Source organism: Scatophagus argus, chromosome 15 (genome assembly GCF_020382885.2).
Source record: "Scatophagus argus isolate fScaArg1 chromosome 15, fScaArg1.pri, whole genome shotgun sequence".
Classification (NCBI taxonomy): Eukaryota; Metazoa; Chordata; class Actinopteri; family Scatophagidae; genus Scatophagus; species Scatophagus argus.
The window spans coordinates 14,415,945-14,438,034 of NC_058507.1; the positions used below are offsets into that span (position 1 = coordinate 14,415,945).

Sequence of the window (22,090 nt, forward strand, 5' to 3'; positions counted from 1 at the left end):
TTTCCAGCATCTCACATTTTCTGTTTTCTATCATTGTAGGTGGGTTTGGGACTGTTGGAAAAACAAACAAGACATGGAAACATAGCCTCTGACTCTGGGAAACTCGGATCGACATTTCTTTTTTATTTTTTAGGTTTAATATAGACTAAATGATAAATCAATGAACTGAGAAAATAATCTTCAGAGTAGACAGTAGTGAAAATAACCCTTAGCTGCGGCTCTCCATCTTCAACAGAGTGACCAGAATGAGAAATGTATTATGTCGCCATAGAGGTGATCCAGGCTGAGGAAGGCTGAGCAAGGGGTAAAAAAGACTTAAATTACATTATAAAACTACCAGAGTGTTGACATGCTTTGTGATCGCTCACATCACTTTAATTGGCTTGTCAGGGATTAAATAATACAGCCAAGGTGCATCGCTGCCAAGTTTGGAATTAAATGCAACCCAAAGCATCATCTCAGCTCATATACACTATGAAAGTAGCTGCCCTTTTGAAATTGTACTCGTCAGAGATTACTCTGCGAAAGTGCTGTCCAACAAACACAGTGTTATGTCAGACTGGACAGAGTCCCTGTGACCTACATGTTACAGTGGGTGATTTTACAGCACTTCAGCAGCAGGGTGAATGAGCCTGGATGGATGCTGCTTACTGGCCCATCATTCACAAAAACAAAGCCTAAGGGCAATCCTATTAAAGCACAGATAACATCCTGCAGCTCAAACGTTATTTTAAACCATCTGTGTCAACAGATACAGTAGCTGGATTGCACATTGGCAAAACATATAAACCATTTAGGTAAGTTAATCATACAACATACAATTAGGTCTCTCAAATTAGTCCCTTTAAATGCACAGTTACAACAAAGAGGTTAGCCCTGCTTTGATTTAATCCAGTTTGTGTTCCAGTATTAAACTTAAAAAGCAAAGATATAAAAAAGTGTGAGAGTATTCTGAACAACAGTAAAAGTGAAAAGAGTTCTGAGCTAACCACAGTGGCAAGGGCCAAGTATATCTGCTACTTTAGTATGGCTCATTTTTTGACCTTTCCTAGCAGAGACAAAAACCTTCTGAAATTATGTAACTGACAGGCATAATAAAAATAAACACAGAGTCCTAAATGTGCTTTTTGTGAAGGGAAAAGAACACAACTAGAGAGCCAAAGACTATGCCTGTATTCACTTATAACTAATAACAAGAGCCAAGGTAGTTGATGCCAAGGGGATGCTGAAAACCTTAACATGTTTCCTCCAACACAGCTGTTCAGTAAACCCTCTGATCACTTGTTGTGCCATGAATGAGGGGTTTATGATTTTGGTTGAGTGCTCATTCAGTGCTCTGATGCTTTGAGTCACTGCGTTGTTCCCTCAGCTTCACAGACCAAATGGAAAAATAGCCCCCCCCTCCTGTGGATCTTTCCATTCTGTAACTAAGGCAGCTGGATCAATGCCATGGCAACCTGGACTGGTTAGATGTTGGGAGAAGATGAGTGTGTGGTTGCCGTCCTCTGTACCTCACTTTGTCAGGGACCAGATGTCTTGGGCAGGTCCTGGTTCTCAGCCAAGTGCAGCTTTTGTCTGAAGGCGGACACATTAAGGAATCACACAGACGGACATAGAGAGAAATTATTTAAATCCAGTATCTGCATCTGGAGTGCTGGGTGGATCCTCATAAATAAACAGTCATTCAGTTAGGAAAGGATACATTGAGGTACTGAGCTCTTCCAGCTGTGGGAACAAATAAACAAATGAATGAAAGGTGTGGCGTAAAACAGAAACAGCCAAAAATAGAAAATGATACGGCAGCGCAAGGCAACTAATCACTAAATGTGATCATATTACATAACAGCCCGTGTGTGTCACGTCAGTATCTGAATTAAACTTCCATCATCTGCCTACATTGTTTACAGAAGCAAATGCTCAACTTCCCTTCACACACAGGAAAAGTCGCTTCACGGTCCATCTGCTCTGAGGCACAATTACCCACCGCGGCTACAGCTAGCCATTATTCCTCATACCAGTATCCATCATGAGCTGAAGGCTTCTTGTCACCTCCCTCACACCTCAAACTACAACCTACCCACAGAACAGCATTCCAACCCCAGGCGGGGGTATCTAAGAGCCGCACAACATGCTAACAATAGAAAGTGTTTCGAGGCATTCTTGGACTACACTTCACCATGTGTGCTGGATAAAATCCAACATTTAAACATATTAGGAACTGTGTACAATTTGAGCACTGCTTACACAGGATGATTAGTCTCAGACAGTCCTTTCTATATTGTATTTTTATTCTATGGCACATCTGCTCGATCGCAAGGTTCACAGCTGAAAGTGACAGGAAGGAAAACAAATAGGTGTGGTGCATGAAAATTACTTTGTGTCAAGAGCCCAACTCATTAACACTGCATACGTGTGATAAATGCTTTTCTCTTCTGGCCCCTGAAGTCCTGAAAAAGCACATTTCAGTGTTTCTCTATTCCCATGATGAAATATTCCATGACACTTTGTGGACAGCTAATAATTAATCTGCTTCCATTATCTAAAAAAAATCCCTCCCAGTGAGATGATGTTATCTTGTTTTTTGTAAATAATTAACATTTATTTGCCTTAGCCGGTGAAGCTGAAAAATGCATTCTGGTACAGCTTGTTTTATTGGTATTTTTACACAATCTCTCACTAGTGAAATCTTTTCAGTGTTGTGTGTAAGCCTCAGGCAAGACTGTTTGTAAAACCAACAGTGAAGACTGTCTCTCCTCTGCACTAGAAACCTGCTAACCCAAATAAACACATGATGCTGTTTCACTGGCTTGTCCACGATGACACAAACAATCAGTGCACATATACTGATTTCTTGTAATCTAGGGGGCAGTTTTGGCTTGCAAAACTGACATTTAAACGGGCCCGACATTGAAAAGGTCCTACAGGTTTATGTGAAAGATGAGATAATGTGTTTCTGTCTCATCAAAAGACAAAAAACACCCTTTGCTGCTGTGGATCGTGCTTACGTTACAGAGCAGGTGCTCCAGGTTGTGATCGGAGGCACACTTCCTCTGGTCCTCTGAAAGCTCCTCCACGTGGCTGTCGAGGCTGAAGTGCAGTCGGGCCAGCTTCTCCTGCATCTCACGCACATGCTCCAGCTGCTCAAAGGAGCACACCTTACCTAGGAACCAGATTCAACCAGACACGTCTAACTTCTCTAATCTCTTTTGGTTGCAGGGTGATTATAGCAAAGTCGAGAGTGTTTCCATGGCACCAAATGCGTAAAAATAGCACCGCAGCTATTTGATTTCAGTCTGATTCATGTAACAAAGCCACTCTTCCACTTGGCTTTATTTTCAGCCTGTAAGAGAATATTCCCTTGGTGGCCTCTCCAAGGTTATCTTACCAAAAGCCTGTAGTTTGCCTGAGTGGAAGTCGTTGAGGAGGTTGAGGAGACCTCCCTCCATCTCTCTCACGTCTGAGACATCTGTGAGAAAGGAGTGCTGCAGGGGGGAAGACTGGACTACTTTGCTGGGCCCTGCTGGCTGGGGGGCCTTTGGCTTCTCCCTGTGGGGCCTGAGGAAAAACAGGAAACATTATGATGATATGTGAAAGCCATTGTAACCAAATGACAAGATTTTTTAGGAACTGTCCACTCTCATCTCATAAATGTCAGTTGTTCAGAAAAGTTGGGTAGTCCCACTTAGAAAAACAATTCTGAGGTCACATACAGTACATATCGTCACAGCTGACTTCTCTGTGCGTGCAAAATGGTGAATGTAGTCTGCCATATTCTGAGGCAGTCCACAAATCTGGAGGTTAATGATTTTCAAACTTACATACATTTTTTCAAATTAAATTTTTACTTGACTTAGACAGTTATTTATTTGAAAATGATGGACCCAAAAGGTGGAGAACATTTCCAGCAGTTGTTTATAATATACTGCTGTTTTTCCCATTAAGTTAAGACACAAACCTTGTGGTCTTTGGTGGAGCTACGACGGCTGTGAACACCTCTTTGGGCTGTCCCGGTGCTCCTATGGACCTCTTATACTTGCCTCTGTTCTTGGGGGAGGGAGGCTGCGGCAGGCCGAGAGTGAAGGTGGCGCTTTTGCTGGCAGGCAGGACGGAGAGTTTGCGGGGGTTGATGGGGGGAGGAGGGGGCTGAGGGAGAGACACCTTTGGGCTCCGCTTCTTGCGTTTGTCTTCCATTATTACTTATTTAAGTGGGGCTCTCTGGGGTAAGATGATGTACAGGATGTCCTGAAACAACAAAGGTAGGAAGTTGAAAACCAGCGGCCTTCCCCTCCCTGAGAAAAGGCCTCTGTGGAGGATTCTGACTGTGCCAAAATTAGTGCTGCTAATTCCCCACTCTGCAAAAAAGTGAAAAAAAAGCATTCAGTTACGCTTTCATTAATTTAACAGCATATCCAATATATCTGTTACAGAAAGATCCCAGTCAGTGGTGTTATTTAGTGCTTCTACAATGTAATATTAAGCGACAGTGAGGAACAGTTTACCACTAAACTACCTCCCTAAATGAGATTGCATTGACGTGAATATGACACAGTTATCAGGCTTTTTCCTTCATTGTCCTTCCCTGGTGTAAAAAAAGCAGGCTATATAGGTATTTTTAGACCAGAGTTTAAGTGGAAAGACCTTGTGTAAATGTGTGTGTGTGACCTGAAGGAGGGTGCATGCCTGGTTTGAGGACATTTTCCAACCAAACAAACCAATTACATGCCACACAAATTATCATAACATCCAAAATAACAACACTGCAGTAGGCTTTGCTTTTATCTTCTGTTGCATGAATGACAGAAACGCACTGATAGGTAACTGATCGAATTGCTGCACCAAGATGCAAAACACAAAACCTTTTAGGAGCATACTGAATGTTACACAAGTGCACATAATGTACATAGCTGTTAGACAAAGGGCAGAAGAGAAAATCAATGTACTGCATTACTGGATATAGCATAGTGGAGTTTAAAGGTCTGATCTGTTTACACTCACTGAGCGACCAGGGAAAAAAAATAATTTACAGAGTGATGCGATCCAGTTTAACAGAAGAGTCCCGTAAGAAAGTCAAAATTCATATATAAATTAAATATGTTGTGAAGGACTTAATTGCTGAATTGCATTTGTTTCTCGCTTACTGTTCGCATAGGCTAACGTTATTTTATATTAGGCTCCGTGAACCTTCAAACTAATACAACATTAGAGTGGTCGTTTATTACTACATGAACAGGTCAAGTGAGTGCATTAAAGTCATTATGATCTCTCCGTTGGGCCTAAATAACGCTTTATCCCATCACAATGGATGAAACCACTGTTATGATGTTATCGCTCAAACACTGCGCCAGCCTCCGTTCAAAGTCGGATCCAAAGATGGCCACTACAGTAATACACAACGGCAACTTTGTGCGCTCAAATCCCTCTTTACATGTCCTACATCAATACTGTAGAAAAGCTAACTTAATAACAGCACGCAGACAGCAGTTTGGTAGACCATATTCTTGAATTCAGTGAGAGAGGACGTGTGTGAACAGATTTGTCGTCTCCGAATGACACAAATAAGACTTACCGAATCAATAACACATCAGGGAGCAAACCGGCCGCGCACAGCGTCTCGTTTCTCCTCCCGCCATGTAAAACCTTTAAGTACACTTAATTTGAATTGGCCGTTCCGAACCACAGTGATGTTGATCTATCCCTGCAGCAGCAGTGTAAATTACTGGTGAAATGTAGCGCGCGGCATCGATGCGCTGGGCTCGAGCGAAGCTGTCGCCTTTATCTGTCTTAAAGGGACAGTCCGCCCCGCTGCACGCCTGGAGAAGAGCGGCAGCCCTGCAGGTTGGTGTCTCTGTTTACTCTACGGCCTGTCACACAGATGCAGTCATCACAGGGCGATGTACTGCTGATCCGCTCATAGTGGTTCTCTGCAAATATCTAACTCACATTTCATACTACTGCAGCCTGGAGGATTTACTCTGAGATCTGTAGGTACTGCAATCTGGCCACACGGTGGCGCCAATGTTGTCCGTGTGAATTTACAGATTGTACCTCACTGTCACTGGCTGCTTGAACCATGACTACCACTACCGGTTTTGTTGATGGCAAACAGGGGAACCCCCATAAGTGGATTCACTTTTAACACAAATGTGATTTTAAACACATTTTGGATTCACACATAATTGATTGTTTTCGTTTTGGTTTATATGTTTAATATTTATTTATACTCTCTTCCTACTTTATACTGCAACTGCTACACAACATTTTCCATCAGTGCAAATGAAGTTCTCCTATTTTGCAGGGACAAACACAAATTTGAATTTCTTTCTTTGAGGATAATTTCAAGATATCCAATTTCAAAAATCTTACTTTTGAGTTTACAGATTCAGGTATGAAATTCAGGCTTCCCAGTTTAGTCACTCAACTGAACTGTGTTTGGATCATTGGTCTGATTTGGCAGTCTGAATACATCTGGAGGTTGATTATTGTTGTCTCAGTGTTCAATATGAGCAGTCCTTTTTTTTATTTTGACTTGAATTGTAAAATCTAAAAATGACCAAATAAATCAGAGCAAAAAATTTAGTACTAGTAATTATGAGCAAAATTCAAACAACGTAAATTCGGGTCTAATTCTAAAATACTTCAGTGCTACACATTCAGTATTGCTAAGATTCAGCCTCTCCTACCTCCTTGCTTCTGTAAATATGCAATAGCTGGGAAGAAACATCACTTTAATAATTTGGCAACATTAAAACATTTCAAGCAACAAGAGTCAAGCAGAAATAACATCTAGTTGCTAAAAAACAGTTCATATTTAAAGTTTCATTTGTTTCAAAAACACAGAGGAATAATAAAAATAAACACAAATAAAACAAAAGCAAGCCTTTAAAGTCATACAAAAATATTTCTTTTTATTATGGCAGATCAGAACAAAACGTGACACAAAATGCAGTATGTAGAAAAAATACAGAGCTCTTAGGTATGTTTGTTCCAAAATGAATGCAACCAGTAATAACTTATGTCTAACTGACTTTCTGGTCAGATGAGCTGTTTGAGTATGAATATGCCTTTCCTAGGACTATTCTGTCTCTGAGAAGCTTGAAAAAGGCGTAGTAGTTGCTGAAGAGGATCAGAGCCAGTGATATCGTCTGATGCCACTTTTCTGAACATATCAACGAGTAGAGCTGGTAGAATATCATGGCACCTTCCAGGATGACGAGTATGTTCAATATTCGTAAAGGCTTGTTGAAGAAGAACTAGGGGAATGAAAAGAGACCGGATGGTATAAGATAAAGAACGTGAAAACAGCTGCCTTTGTGAAAAACCACAGACATTATCAGATGACAGGATGTGTCAGTGAAAGCTCTCTGAAGTCTCTGGCGTCTGCTGTTGTTTTACAGGACCTGTTCATTTAGAAATACTAGAAATACTCACATAGAAGCGATAATGGGACACATCTGATGGAACTGCAACATTGTAGTGACCCATAGCCTTGTAGACGTTTTTATTATGTTTGACCAGGACTCCCTGTGGCCACATGTACTCCTCTGTCCATCTACACAAAAGAAAAACAGCGACATGAGATCAAGAACAAAACAGAAATGGACCCAGAGAACAGTAACGCACTATGAAGAGTACACACATGTGCTGAAGAACATTGGAGCAAAGTGAAGGGTCTACTTTCTGCCAGCAGCCCAGGTGAGCTGCAGCTTTGTGAAGCAGGTCACAGTATCGAGGTGGCAATAAGTGCCTCATGAGGATGACGGACGTGCTGACGGACACCAGGATGAACAGCTCACAAGACCAGCGCTTGTCCACATACTGTGTACTCTGAAGGAAAATATACAGGCAGAAAAATATTAAGGCTATTAAGACAAAAGACATTGAGAAATGTAAATGAGCCCAGATACAGGTTTACATTTTTAATGTCTTATTTTGTTGTTTCCTGTTAAAATGGAGGTTTATTTTGAAAGGGACTCTAAGTTTTTAGCAGAACAGTAACTGACGGTAAAAACAAAAAACACGGAAAAGTAAGCAAAAAGCAAAGAAAAAGAAGTTAAAGTGATAAAAATAAGCAGGGAGAGAAAAGTAAAAGGGGTTTAGCTTCAGTCGAGAGTGGAAACAATAACTGCATTCATTTGTGTTTAACGATGCTTATGATTGTCCAGCAGGTTCTTACCTTCACAAACCAAACAGGTACGAAGGCCACATAGTAAGCACTGAGCATCGAGCTGACCAACACCTCCTTCATTCTCCAGTTGAAGTCCATCTTCAGATACTCCACTTCCTTGCGGATGAGATCTGGGGAGAGGCAGCAGGCGTGGGTTGGCATGGGCTGCACACTGTACAGCTGGCTGGTGTGCTGCTTCCACGTCTCCTTCAGCACAGTGAAGTAGTCCCTGCCCCGGCCCACACTGCCCACCTCCTTGGAGCCGATACTGGCAATGGGGGAGAGCGGACCTGCTCGCCGGAAGTCGCAGCTCAGCCTGAAGAATGGAATATACATCCCAAATCTGTGGAAAACAACAGCTGCTATTAGCTTTTAAGATACCTAAAGCCTTGCACCAAAATCCTGTCAGGGTGATTGTGAAAGTATGATCACACTGAATGTGTGTCTGCACCGATGGTAAAAACACTTAAAACTTGACCACCTTTTGCACATACCGTTACAAGGCTGTGTTTTAATTTAAGCTCTTCACCATAATGCTCTAGAGAAAACAAGCAACAAACAACAAACACAACGACATTGTTGTCAGGGGAATCGGTGGAGCGAGACTGTGACTGCCCTTCAGCTATTATGAGGAACAACTAGCTCACACTCAGGCAGCAGTGCCTGGGATACAACTGCTGCTCGGATCACTGAACAGCAGTGCATGTAGCTGGTATGAATGCAGCCCTCTTCGTACTTCCGGTGGATACTTACGGGTAGCAGAGGAAGAGCAGGCTGAGGACAGAATAAGTTCTGAAGAGATAAATGAGGGAGCGGCACAGGCTCCAGCCTGTCAGCGTTAGTACAGCAAACCGAGCCATTACTAGAAAGATCGAATGAGGGAAGGATAGTTTCCCACTCTGTGATGCCTGGAGGAGAGAAAAGGAGAGAGACAGAAAAATAATCTTGCCATTACACTTTAATTTAAACTAGAAACACAAATATATATGAGAGAAACAAAAGTGCAGTAACAATGGGCAGAGTAAAAAGGAAAAACACAGTTAGTCTAACCCTTCAGAAGCAAAGGGTACAGTGTGTCTCAGTATCTGCAGCAGTTTAATTTTGGCCTTCATTCTGAATCCTTGTATCAAATACAGAGCAAAATGACTTTTGGTCTATAATTTGATATTTGAATGTACAGAAACACAATTCACAAAAATAGAGCGCTTACCTCTTTTACAATTGCTGCAATTAACCTCCTTGCCAGTACGATGATTGTGAACACCAGCATATTATAATCAATAAGATGAAAGTTCTGTGAATAATAATTATGATTCAGGATTATTCTCTCAACACACCCACTGCGGAAAGTTATGCAAATGTAAAACCAATAGTTACAGCGATCTATGGTAGCCCAATAATACCTGAAGACAATAATAAATATGACCAGCTGTCCCAATGAGTACTCACCAGTGATGTGTGTGAGGGAGGGTGTGATGGCGGGTACCACCACACAGTCTTGTAGATGTTGACATAATGGACAAAGAGGGCAATGAGGTGGCAGAAGAAAAGATGGAGCTCGAACAGCACGTTACGATCCACAGATAACTCAGGGATCTTGCAGTGCTTCAGAGGAACCACCGTCTGTGCAGCCAGCGGGGGGCTGGACATGCACGTTCCTGAACCGTTCCTGCAGACAATATGAGCTTTTTGTTATAATGTATACCATTGGAGTATGCCACACCCATGTTACAGTCCATTCCCGCAGCCCAGATGAGAAGAAATCCTTCCTGATTCTCAATGTTCGCTTCTGTTACTCTCAGAGTGTGTATGCTTAGCAGTGGCATATCCGAGGTGGACTTACCTTGTACGAGATCGCACACCTGTGACTGGGGAACTGGTTGAGTGGTTGCCATTGCTGACCGAGCCTGGTTCGCTGCTTAGTGGAGGTCTGCAGTACGTAGTACGGTTAGCCCCTCTCCTTCCACCAGCCATCACAGAAACACCCACGGCTCGCTGCTCCCAGCTACGTGTCTAGTTTTAGGATTTCTCTCCCTTATATTGCACCTGTTTACAGCAAGAGGGCAGGTCAGACACACTGTGATAAGGAGGGATGACCTGCAATATCAAATAAGTTTATAATAATGTTGAAAATGTTAATAATTTAATTTAAGTCTGTGATGTGTATTACCAAGGACAGAATGCGTCCATCTGTTGTTAGTAACATAATAATAAAGTACTGTAAAGTAATAAAGATAAAGTGGTGGACAACCGAGCTTAAATACATCTATGAAATCTAATTTTTATTACCAATCACAATACGTACAACGCAAAAACAAAGCAAATGACTTGCATAAACCCTCCCTTCTAAATAAAAATTAAAAACAGTTAGCGTTAAACATGTTTATTACCAGCTCCAAAGCATCTCTTAATATGGTGCAAGTTTTGCGGAAGCTGGCATTACAAGCTAGCATTTGTAGCTCTCTTTGCATTTGCTCTCTTCCCGGGTCAAACAGCTCGCCAGAGCCGTCTCGGTCTGAGACACGAGGCAGTGGGTGAACACAACGTGGACCCGTACAATGACCGACGGACTCCGAGCTGTCCGCCAAGACCATGCTTGATTAAATACAAAGATTGAGGCCTAGGCTAACAGTGCCTCTAACTAGCTAGCTAGCTTCCAACCACCCTAACAAACAGGCTAGACAGGAACATGTAAGCTCACCACCGGCAGTGTGCGTAGTCTGTGTTAGATGCTGCTCCTCTGCACAGACAGCAAGTTAAACGCAATAGATTTTCAGAATACTTATGGAAATACTGGCGTGTTTCTCTGTGAAATAAGCGGACAAAGTCATTGTTGATATGCAACTAGCCGCTGATACATGGGGGCGCGGATGTGTTAGCGACCTGTGGGAGGAGAGTCGTTTTAAAGGGACATTCCACCGATATTCAAACAGCCACAGTAAGGTCGGAGAAGCAGCGTGATCTGATAATAAACTTAAATGTTTATGATCCTCTGAAGTACAGCTTCATAAAAAACACCAGTTTTTACAGATCAGGGCTGTTGCAGCTGTAGTAGGGCATCATAAAATCATTTTGTGCTGACTGTAGGGTGTCTGACCATTATTTTTGAAATTTGGACTGACTTTTGCTTTTTCTTGATTTTATCTCACGTGTATGGGTTAACGCTATAAACGGATAAACTGGGAAAAGACATACAGAATATAATATTTTCTTTATTGTTAAGGGCCACCTTTGAATGCAGAAATACATCGATATTTTCCAAAAACACGGGTCAGTATTTGGAGTACATCACTGGTGCTAGCAGTGACCCACTGAAGGCTCCAGGTCTCTTCCTGTGCACCCGCAGACGCCACAGCACAAAAACTACTCTGCAAATCTTAATTTCATTTTAAGGTGGCAACAGCTCTGAACATACACTACATAGACAAAAGTATTAGGGCACCTACCCGTTATACCAACAGGGACTTTAATGACATTGCATTCTTAATACATCAAATACATACATCATCAGTCAAACACAGCCATAACAGCTTCCACTCTTCTGGAAAGGCTTTCCACAAGTCAAGTTCTTCCACAGTCATTCAATCATGTCTTTGTGGACCCCGCTTTGTGCACTGGGGCACAATCAAGCTGGAGTAGAAAAGGGCCTTCCCCAAACTGTTGCCACAAAGTTGGAGGCATATCATTGCCCAAAATGTCTTGGTATGCTGAAGTACTAAGATTTCCCTTCACTGAAAGTAAGGGGACCAGCCCAACCTCTGAAAAACAGCCCATTGAGAAGGTGTGTCTGGATACTTTTGCCTGTATTGTTCATTATCAGCTGACAAGGAGGTGCAGTGTGAAGTTTAAAACTCAGCAGGGTCTGTATTATCAAAGAACTCAGTTGACAGTTCTTATGCGAGGATCTGTTTATCAGACAGGACAACATATAGTAAATCAAAATAACCTCCATGAATATAAATAATATAAGAGAAGACTGAACAGTTATATCTTTAACTCTGCAAAACCTCTGCATCTAAACAATACAAACAGTGCAATTTTGGTGAAAATTACTTAAAAATGCAAACACATTTACATAAAAAACTTTATTTTTTTAAAAAGGCAGTTAAAATCTCATGTTGTAAAAATAATGTAAATCTGGACACATTCATTTAAACAAACAAAAACTCTTTTGTTCAATGACAGCAATTCAGAAGAGCAGAGCATTTTCTCAGTGATGGAGAAAAATCCCTCCGTACATTTTAAAAAAAAGAAAAGAAAAACAACATACAAATCTCTTGAGGGATAAAGCAATCAGTCTCAGAGACACTGCAAGACCTCTAATCTTTCCTGGGACGTCGTTGAACCTGTACAAAAAAAAAAAAAAGAGAAACAGAAATTTTGTAATCTGAAAGCAAAATTCAAGGCTCATCTGCAGTTCCTCTTATACTGACCTTACATGTCTCTTAAGGTGGAGCTCAATGCGTTAACTGCACAAACGCAGTTCTCTGACAACCTAAGAAGAGAAACAGAAATGAGCACTTGGACACACCAGCACCGACATCCACAGACTGAACAAAACACATGCAAAGCTAACTTTGTACTACAAAAATATCATGCAACTCAAGCTGAAGGGTTTTTGTCCACCAATGGGATGTTTTAACGCTTTGAGTGCAACTAGTAATTTTCATTAATCTATGTTCTACAGAAATTATCAAGATGGAAATTGTTAAGTATTGAGTGAAATGAATGGACCATTATTGGTTTTATTTGAGCAAGAGTTGCATCACAACCATTTCTGATTGTTTTGTACGGCTTATTTTGCTCGGAATAACTACAGATAGCATAATTTTGTACTTCAGTGTTTTTGGTATGTTTTGGATGAATTGCATTACTTGATGTTTTGCACAGAAAACAATACAAAAATCTAACAAATGAGTGTTGGGGTTAGTTTTACCTTCTTGTGGCGATCTTTAGGCTTTTAGAATCCTCTCCTCTGCGATATTTTTCTTTTATAAAAACCAGCCAGCATGACTTTGCATCAAAGTCAAGTAAGATCCCTGCAAGCTTGATTTGAAATACTGTTGAAATTCAGTTATTTCAAGTGGCTGAAGATACATTGCTCTCTTGAGAGACTGAATAGATGCACTAACTAAATATTAATGACAATACATGTTCAAGCACTATATCAAGTCAAGTATGTATTTGTCAGCACATTACCTCAAGGAAAGATGAGCTTTATTTGCTGTTTTTTTTTTCTTTTGAAGGTGACATTACATGTGTCGTTTATAATAGTTTTGAAAACAGACAAAGAGGATAAGCCCATTGTCAAAACACTGATTTCGGTCGTTTTGGTCAGGCTGACGTGTATACATACAGCTGATTCAGCGTTGACGAGAACCAGTGAGGACCACTTTCACAAACTGAAGGCATTCCTTTGGTACAACAAAGGCAAAATACCATGTTTAGATTGATTAAAAAGAAACTAGAAACTTTATTGAAACACGCACTGCAGAAAAACATTTTGGGATATATTTAGTATCCTATTTAGCCAAAAGGTACACAAGCATTATGCATTTTGAAACGACACGGTTTAAAGCATACACAAATGTCCTAAGGTTATGTACAAGATATTGAGGTGACGGCAGCCTTTCTTACACACAGTAAGGATTGCAAGCGATGATTTTGCAAGTAACAGGTACGACAGACATAGTATACCAATTGTAAGGGTGGCAAAAATAGTATATAAATATTTTTCTTTGTCAAATGAATTTCAATGGGATTTTGGGAGATTGTATAACTTCACACAAGGTGAAATTTGTATTGTAAAGAAATGTATAATAAGACTTTTGTTTTTAAATCAGAACAGCTCAGGGCTGTATTTGAGTTTGGAACTAAGTCTATTCTAGTTAGAGTAAAGTTACACTGAGGCATTATGAATGATTTTTGTCTTGTCACAAAGGACTTTTAAAAAATTCAGTCTGCGTGCGAGAGGTTTATCGCCACAATCACATTTTGTTCAGGAACAATTAACTATACTGATAACCATCAAATATCACTAAAATGTCACTCCTATTCCTTTGTTAGGTTTATGGCATTAGGACCTTAACCGGAAACTATACAACTGAAACATTAAATGGAAATAGCTATAAACAACGAAGTGTTCATTTTTTTTTTCCTCGTCTGGCACTCTATGATATATCCAACAAAACATCACTACCGAGTTAAAAAAAATAATAATAGTAAAATAAACCATAAAAAAGGAGCAAACGAGAGGGAAATTACTTTTGAAAAATTCAGAGAGTTACAATCTCAGACAGTTGCCATAGCAACTCTCTACCAGTAGCCGTTCAGTATCTTCCATATGGATGGTCTCTGTATGATCCCTTTGTCTGCCTGGACATTGGAGCCTTGCCTCCTGCCCCGGAGTTGGACCACGAGTTGTCCCAGTCATCTTGAGCTACAAGCATAGAAAGAACACAAAATGAAAACACAAGTCACATCCGAGAGAGGCAAACAGAGGCTCAAGCCTCCTTGATGTAGTGAGAGTATGTGCCCAACGGTAAGACGAAAATGGATATTAACTTACCATACGTTTCGTATGATGCTTCCTGGGCTTCTCCGTGTCCATAATCATAATATTCAGTATCCCTGTGGGTAGTAAAGAAGTGTTAATCCAGTACTTGTCCCATTTAAATAATCTGATTAAATGGGCAGATAAAGTCAACTACATTAATTTTGACTTACGCAGGAGCAGATTGCTGACTATAGTAACTATCATATCCCTCATAGGCAGGCTCTGCATACGACTCATCATATGAAGGCTGGAGGGAAAACAAATTAATAAGCAAGCAATGTCAAGTGAGTAGCAACTATTTTGACAAAAGAAACCTACACTGAACCCAACAGTTCATAAAAACACTGAGAAACTTCAGAAGACTTAAGCAACTCACATAGTCTTCATAGGCATCAGCTTTGGGCTGTGACCCCGAAGGAGGACCCTGTTGGTGTGACATGGCTGCAGAAGGGAGCATCCTTGGAGCTCCTGCTGCAGGGGGTCTAGAGCGGGGAGCTGAGCCTCCTCTGTTAGGAGCGGAAGGAGGTCCGCCCCTACCAGATGGTGCACCTCTTGGAGCATTGCCCCGTCCCAGTGCTCCCCGTGGAGCTCCACCTCGCATTGCTCCTCGAGGGCCCCCACGTGGCATTCCTCGTCCCCTGTGGAAAGTTGTTGTACAATGTGACAAAATATTACAGAAGCAAACATGTGTCCTGTGACCATTTTGGTGGATAGCTCCACCCCAAAACTATTTGCGCATTTAACAGGCCAATCAGTGAATCAGTTCCCTACCTTGGTCCTCCAGCACCAGGTGGCCCACCTCTGCCCCGTCCAAGGGGACCACCTCGCCCCCTGGCTGAACCATCCTGAGCTCCATTCAGGAAGTGGGGATCCATGTATGGGTCATGCTCACCAGGTTCCTACAGACAAGACAAAAACAGTTATGTCAGTTATACATGGATGTCTTCTGGGGCAAATAAAGAAGAAGTTGCTTTTATACTTGGAACCCAGATAATGTGTTAAGATTTTGTGTATTTAGGCTAAGTACACAAAGTCTTTCTGTAATCAGAACGCACAAGGCTCACTCGAACACGTACCGGGATAAGGAACTTCTTGACCTCCTCCATGGCATGAGCCATACGCAGATAGGCTTCTGGTATGGGTGCCATCACCTCAATAAACACATGCAGCTCCATAGCCAAGTGAGCATATTTGGCCTCCCCACCCTTCCTCAGCTCTTCCTCCTGATAAATATATTAAATAGGAATGAACATAACAAATATCAGCTACAGGAATGATACGGGGCAACATCCTTTGAACAATGTAGCAAGTAAAACTCTTCTATACAAACCTTATTCTTGTCCCTCATGGACCCTTTACCCAGAACTGAAATCTTGGCACCAGTCTCTTCCTGGAGTCTCTTGATCGTGCTGCCCTGAGGTCCCAAAAGTTTACCAACAAAGTTGACCTGTAGGAAAGTAAAATTATAGCATCATATTACTGTTTGTTACCATTACAGAAGAGAAACACCAGATGTAATGTAAATGTGAAGCAGGTTCAACTTTGGATCTGCTCCAACATGAAATCAGGTTATGGTTCTCACACGCAGCGCAAAAAAAAAAAAAAAAAAAATCCCTTCTTCGCTCTACATTACTACCACAGCCCCCCTCCCGCACTTTTAGACTACGGCAAAATCATCCATGTAGAAACAAGCTTAGTAGGGCACTGGGCGCATGACTTGGCTAATTCTGGAACCAGAAAGCTGGCAGACAAGAGGTGCCCCAATAAGATACAAAAGAATAGTTAGACGTGTACAAACGCTTGAACAAATAACCTTTAATTCTCTGGGTCCCACACTGAGGGAGAGAAATGTCTTTTATTTTTGAGTGAAAAAAACAGTTTGATAAAATTTATGAGTCACTAAACACAGCTGAATCGGCCTTAGGGACAGCAGGCACTGGTCAGACCCTCAATGAGAAAAATAAAATATACGTACCCTTGGATACTGCTTGGTAGGAATGAGCACTCGCTCTTTCAGTTTGAGATTCTTTGTAGCAAATAAGTCTAGATAGGTTTCCTTCTCTGGTTCTTTCTTGGTTTCCCCTTTCTGGATCCTGTCAATCTCTGCAAACAAGAAAAGTGTTTAAGTGTGCAGCATTCACAGACACAAAGACCAACCAACTATAAACCACTGAGATGTGCTTCTGACGTTAAGCAAAGTGGGACACATCTCAGCAAGTCAAAACAAAGTGTCTTTGTTCCACAGCTTGCAACTGACTATCGAGCCCTTGGGTCATTACTGATCACATTCTGCATTCCCCTCTGTGCAGCACACTGCAACTGCATGTACATTAAATAAACCTGTCTTTCAAAAACAGAGTCGAAGCCAATTCAAGTTATTCAAAAGACCTCTGGTGTTAAGAACACGATGAACCAATTCTTGCGCAAAGGAATATGCCTATACATCCTGTTAAGTAGCTTCAGAGCCTTTTAAATAATAAAAAAAAAGATCCATTTTCAAACGTGGGGGTTTGACCCACATCGCCAACATCCACGTGTTTATTCCACCATTGTTCTGGTTTCTGCCGGCCGCTGTAGCTCAAGGCCTCAGCCCATGCTACGGCTAGCTAGCCTGTGTTAGCCTGAATATGCTAGCAAGCCACCGTATTAATTTTACCTGCAGAGATGAGTTTCATGGCGTGCGTGAACGATGAATCCAAGCTGTCCTTTTCAGCCAGGAGCTCCGGAAGGTATTTTGTGTCTTCCATTTTGATTTTCTTCTGTGCTATAGAGAACTCAGATGTGCTACGATTAGCTGAGTTTGACTCACAAATTAATTAACCAGCGCGGATTTGTTAATTAATGAAGCCTTGTTTGGTTCGTGCAACAAAGCTGCTGCAGCGGCGGGGATAACAGCTGATGTCCGACTGCATAAACGGTCAAACTGCCGCGGTACCTTGCCGCTGCAAGTCTTTTTGCTCTCCTCAATGGACAAAGAAGGAATGGCGCAGCTGCATTTGAGTATGATGGGAGGAAGAGACCCAGGAGAAGACGATGACGTCACCGCCACAGAGCGCCAAGGTAAAAAGCCCAAGGAGCAAGTTACGTACCGCGAATGATCACACAGGGTTATTAAGTGGGCCACTTGGTATGTAGACACTTACATAGTTATTTAAACTGTAGCAAACTCCAGTCTTTCTCCAGTTTAATCACGTCATATCATTCCGCATTAATGCTACTAAGGAGGTCACACACAACATGTGCGTTCATGGTGACCTCCTGACGCACCTATCAGGACAGAGGCTCTTATCCAGATGTGCACTAGTGTCTTATTGATATGTTAAAGGTTATGCCAAAATCTGGTTCTTTTTTTCTGCATTTAACAAGTCTTGCTTTCGTGCAATTGCCATACCAGTTAAGTATGTTTGCAAGAAAAGACAGCAAGGGCGTGACCTCATATTGTGCTCTAAACAATATATGGACACCGTGGCTGATCGTGGTGTTCATCCCATAAACAGGCCTCAGCAGACCATGGAAAGCAAATCATCTATCAGTCCAGAATACTGAAGACTGGCAGTAGTAATGTGCAAATTTTTGGATATGAATAGGGGAATAGTTTTTTTCTGTTATCCATCCTTAAGTGTATCCAGTGACTAACATATATTAAGATAAGATCCTGTTGTCACAGCAGCATTACCTGAAGAACTAGAGCCCAACAGCACAACAAATTTCTGTTATACAGTGTGTTATAAATGTATTTGGTCAATAACAATGAAGACTGAGCCTTCTTTTAGCTATGTGTAAATATAATATATACTCCTGCCCGCATCTTCTTTCATTTTAGTCATTATCTTACATTTAGTTGTATGTATTGTTTCCAGGTTTTATATGAGGTCATTAACCCAGAAACTCTGAGAAACAGTCTAGCATTGTTCAGGCAATATGCAGCAATAGTCACAAGCCAAGACATGAACTTCCTCTATTATGTAACACACAAGTGTTTTGCAAAAATCTGCTCATCATACCTGTGTCACTGCAATGATTTAGTGTGGTCATGTTTGTCAGATCTTATTGTTCTCTCCTGGCTCCCCCATTAGCATTACATGTATTCATGTATTGATTCATAAAGACACCAACAAAACCCGCATCCAGTTGGGTCAGAAAGTGGATTACAGGATCAGCACACAATGATGAATTAATTTCATAAGTGCAAAGTACTTGTTGAATGTTGAATTGTACAAAGGACAACCAGCATGACCAGACATACATGAACGCTTTGACTATTTTCTCTCCACAGAGGTTCAACATGAAGCACCAAACAAAACACGCATACAGTCTGCACCAAGACAAACCAGCTGTTATGGTTGAAATCTCTTTGTTGTGCTGTGACATTCGGTCAATACAATACAGAAGAAAATGTCCTGCAACAATGACTCATAGGAAGCAAATTTGATTCCCTTGAACAGGCACAGACCCATGAGGTCCGCAATGTATCTTTAGCATTAGTGCGCTCAAAAAGTAACAACAAATTAACCCAAATCAATCAGCCATAGTGCAATTAACACGGATGATGATGATACACTTACTTAAAGGCATACGTATGCAAGTAAATTTAACCCATTCAAAGAGAAAATACGATTTATAATGATGACATCTAATATGCTGCTGTACTGAACTCAAAAGTGACATTTGGTTCCTGCTTTGTCCTCCAAATCCTCCAAACCTCCACCAATGATTCAAAAGTGAGATTTTAGATTTAACTACTAGTAACCACTTATGTAATCCCACAGAAAAAAAAAATAAAAATCTGTTGACTTATTTACAATGATTAATAAGGCATCAACACTATCCAATTTAAGAAAAGAATTTTCAAAAACTTTTCAAGTAAAACTGAGTCAACAAATGTGATAAAAACAAGTTCTATTATTTCCGTGCACTGTGTTTCTCTGCATATCATCACCATTCCTCACAACTGTTTTATTTCTAAATTTTATAATTTCTGAAATAATGCAATATATAATATATATATTACTACTCTGTAAGAAAGATCTTTCATTGTAAACACTTCAAGCCACGAGTAGAAAACTAGAGTTTACAATTCAATAATCAGTGTTTTACACAAAAGGCCACTTAAACTGGCCATGTAGCTAATCGAGCTCCATTTAACCAGGAGTGTGCTCTGCCTCTGAAGCTATCATCAGATATCAACAATGGCAAATATCTCCGGTTTTTCTTTATCGTGGATCTGCATTGCGGAGTATGTGATGGCCTTCACCTCAGTCCCCTGGATTGACAACACAGCACATAACACTTAAATAAATAAATGAATTACAATTATCTATCTTTTATTTATTTCACATAATTTGTAAGTGTTTAACAAATAATAGATAAGGTACAGAATGGCACTATGAATAATCAATCTTCCAGTGATAATTCCTCATATTCTTTAAACACTATTTATTGGCTTACCTGTGGATGCTTCTCCAGAGAGAATTCTTCACCCCAACTTAAACAAAAAAAAAACAAAAACCAAAAGGAAAGCGTCCATGTAAGACAGCAGTTTAACTTAGATGGGTAACAACAGAAAAATAAAATCAATTCCTCTTAGACTGCGGTGGAGCAGAGCCAAAACAGACAGAGTTTGAAGAGGTGATAATACAACTCTTGTTTCAGCTTGAACTTGCCTCAGGAAATGCAGATGCTGTTGTCCCTTTTCAGTTACACTGGTGATGTTCATGTTCCTCTCAAGATCCCAGTTCTGTGTGTTTTCTGTGTGATTGCATCTTGGGATGCCATCATGAAGTCTCATGAACTAAAGCTAACAACTGAACGTCCCTAATGCTCCAGTCTGTTTTAATTGGTACAAACAAATGTTGTGGCCACTTAAAGCACTTCTGGTTTTTAACAACCACATCCATTTAATATATAAACAGTCATTTTAGGATGACCTTTTCCAACATATAATCACCCCTGTTAAGCTATAACATTCATGTTAATGTGAAGAAGTACCCAAACTTACCCTATGGAGCGGATCTTGAAATTCATTCTGTCTATGTGCAAAACTTTGATCTCCTGGAGGAAAGAAAAGAAAAGAAATAATTAATTAACAAGACTTTAACATATTTTCATCAAACCAGACTCTAAATACACATTATGTAAATTATACACAACACTGTAAATCAACCAACTCATTCAACAAGCAATTTTGGTACGTTATGATGCAAATCCTTTTCAGAACCACAGCTCTCTAATGGTCATTGCAGCATACAGCAGACAAAGGGAAGGAAAACACCTCAACATGTCTCAAGTCCATTGTAAGGACAAGCACAGACAGTGTTATTCATAGTTATACCTATGGAGAGTTGCATGTCTTTGCATTGCATGACACCAGTGGGGACAAGTGAGTCACAGGTGAAATCCAGAAATGGAACTGTGATTGTTCTTGATGCGACACCATCATGCCTCCTCTGGATATTTTTTAACCTACATTCAAAATATGTTCAGCACTAAATTATCTTACCCTGGGAATAAAGAAGAGGTCTGCACTAAACTTGTATAACCAGTCATCTAGGAAGTGGAAAAGAAGAGACTCCAAGTCCTCACCTTTAGAGAAGGGAAAAATATGAACAGAGTTTGATTTTGATAATGTGGACACAGCATGACTGATACAGGTACAGAAAAAATTAATTTAAGACAAACAGTCTGTGCTCATACCCTCTGATTCCACATCAACAGTATCAAGCGGTTCCACTGTCTCTGTGTCTGTCATGTAGCCAAACATGCCCATGGCACACTGCTCAAAGGCTTCTTCCAGAGAGTCACCCCAGGAGTGGATTCTTTAACAGACAGCAACAAATCTCACAGTGATGACCACTGAACAGCAGAGAAATGGGAGATCTGACAAGCAATTTACCAAGATAGCAAAACATACTCACTGCACATCTGCGGTATGATCCAGGTCTGTAACAGTAAAAGGCATCTTAGAGCAGCAGATATAATACCAATATGATAAAGATGACATGTGTCACATGTAAATAAACGGTTTCAACAAATTAAAGCACTGACATAATATTAGGTTCAATTAGTCGACGTTGGAGACTGGTAAGAGTTGTATCGCTGTTTTCACAAGCAATGCTAACAGTATTCTAAGCTAGCGACAGTATTTCTTACAACGTTAGACTTACATTCATATTTCTTGTTAATTGGAGGGTATTTTGACTTTATAGCTTCCTGTGCCTCTGTCAGATCTAGCACACGGTCATCCATTGTAGCTGTAACTGTGTTCAACGTTTAAAAAGTTCAAATCTGGTCTTGGTCATAACAGTTGCTTCTGCTAGGATAATCAACATGGGCTGGATGGGGATTTCCGGATGTAGTAACGTGTTGCTGAC

The 22,090-nt window shown here is 40.8% G+C and overlaps 4 protein-coding genes and 1 long non-coding RNA gene across 9 annotated transcripts; 1 reads left to right on the forward strand and 4 right to left on the reverse strand.

Moving 5' to 3' along the window:
- Nucleotides 1-93: 93 nt before the first annotated feature.
- Nucleotides 94-5,955, reverse strand: ccdc28b (coiled-coil domain containing 28B). Of its 2 annotated transcripts, none has more exons than XM_046412949.1 (6): nucleotides 5,567-5,955; nucleotides 3,956-4,242; nucleotides 3,386-3,555; nucleotides 3,006-3,160; nucleotides 1,703-1,725; nucleotides 94-1,575 (listed from the first exon to the last, which is right to left on the reverse strand). In XM_046412949.1, exons 2-6 carry the CDS (start codon nucleotides 4,189-4,191, stop codon nucleotides 1,521-1,523), a joined length of 639 nt encoding a protein of 212 aa, XP_046268905.1. In that variant the 5' UTR covers nucleotides 4,192-4,242; nucleotides 5,567-5,955; the 3' UTR covers nucleotides 94-1,520. The 2 variants fall into 2 exon arrangements, with proteins under 2 accessions (XP_046268905.1, XP_046268904.1); XM_046412948.1 differs by having other exon boundaries at nucleotides 3,956-4,352.
- Nucleotides 5,956-6,878: 923 nt separating this feature from the next.
- Nucleotides 6,879-11,062, reverse strand: tmem39b (transmembrane protein 39B). Its single transcript, XM_046413796.1, has 9 exons — nucleotides 10,866-11,062; nucleotides 10,008-10,210; nucleotides 9,614-9,833; nucleotides 9,375-9,458; nucleotides 8,918-9,072; nucleotides 8,174-8,507; nucleotides 7,637-7,824; nucleotides 7,429-7,549; nucleotides 6,879-7,250 (listed from the first exon to the last, which is right to left on the reverse strand). Exons 2-9 carry the CDS (start codon nucleotides 10,136-10,138, stop codon nucleotides 7,017-7,019), a joined length of 1,467 nt encoding a protein of 488 aa, XP_046269752.1. The 5' UTR covers nucleotides 10,139-10,210; nucleotides 10,866-11,062; the 3' UTR covers nucleotides 6,879-7,016.
- Nucleotides 11,063-11,870: 808 nt separating this feature from the next.
- Nucleotides 11,871-17,704, reverse strand: khdrbs1a (KH domain containing, RNA binding, signal transduction associated 1a). Of its 3 annotated transcripts, XR_006845376.1 has the most exons (11): nucleotides 17,377-17,704; nucleotides 16,696-16,823; nucleotides 16,051-16,167; nucleotides 15,797-15,943; nucleotides 15,492-15,619; nucleotides 15,097-15,358; nucleotides 14,891-14,967; nucleotides 14,733-14,794; nucleotides 14,429-14,603; nucleotides 12,598-12,659; nucleotides 11,871-12,510 (listed from the first exon to the last, which is right to left on the reverse strand). XR_006845376.1 is itself a non-coding variant. In XM_046412465.1 (9 exons), the coding sequence occupies exons 1-9, from the start codon at nucleotides 17,465-17,467 to the stop codon at nucleotides 14,494-14,496; spliced, it is 1,122 nt and encodes a 373-aa protein (XP_046268421.1). In that variant the 5' UTR covers nucleotides 17,468-17,704; the 3' UTR covers nucleotides 13,608-14,493. The 3 variants fall into 3 exon arrangements, 1 of the variants encoding a protein (XP_046268421.1); XR_006845377.1 differs by lacking the exons at nucleotides 11,871-12,510; nucleotides 12,598-12,659 and adding an exon at nucleotides 13,403-13,578; XM_046412465.1 differs by lacking the exons at nucleotides 11,871-12,510; nucleotides 12,598-12,659 and having other exon boundaries at nucleotides 13,608-14,603.
- Nucleotides 17,644-19,539, forward strand: LOC124071699. The gene is made up of 2 exons (XR_006845379.1): nucleotides 17,644-17,780; nucleotides 18,997-19,539. It is a non-coding gene; the product is annotated as an uncharacterized LOC124071699 (long non-coding RNA).
- On the reverse strand, nucleotides 19,058-22,090 carry zbtb8os (zinc finger and BTB domain containing 8 opposite strand). 2 transcript variants are annotated; one of them, XM_046412467.1, is made up of 8 exons: nucleotides 21,884-22,090; nucleotides 21,635-21,659; nucleotides 21,414-21,535; nucleotides 21,220-21,302; nucleotides 20,719-20,771; nucleotides 20,384-20,482; nucleotides 20,169-20,205; nucleotides 19,058-19,983 (listed from the first exon to the last, which is right to left on the reverse strand). In XM_046412467.1, exons 1-8 carry the CDS (start codon nucleotides 21,963-21,965, stop codon nucleotides 19,897-19,899), a joined length of 588 nt encoding a protein of 195 aa, XP_046268423.1. In that variant the 5' UTR covers nucleotides 21,966-22,090; the 3' UTR covers nucleotides 19,058-19,896. The 2 variants fall into 2 exon arrangements, with proteins under 2 accessions (XP_046268423.1, XP_046268424.1); XM_046412468.1 differs by lacking the exon at nucleotides 20,384-20,482.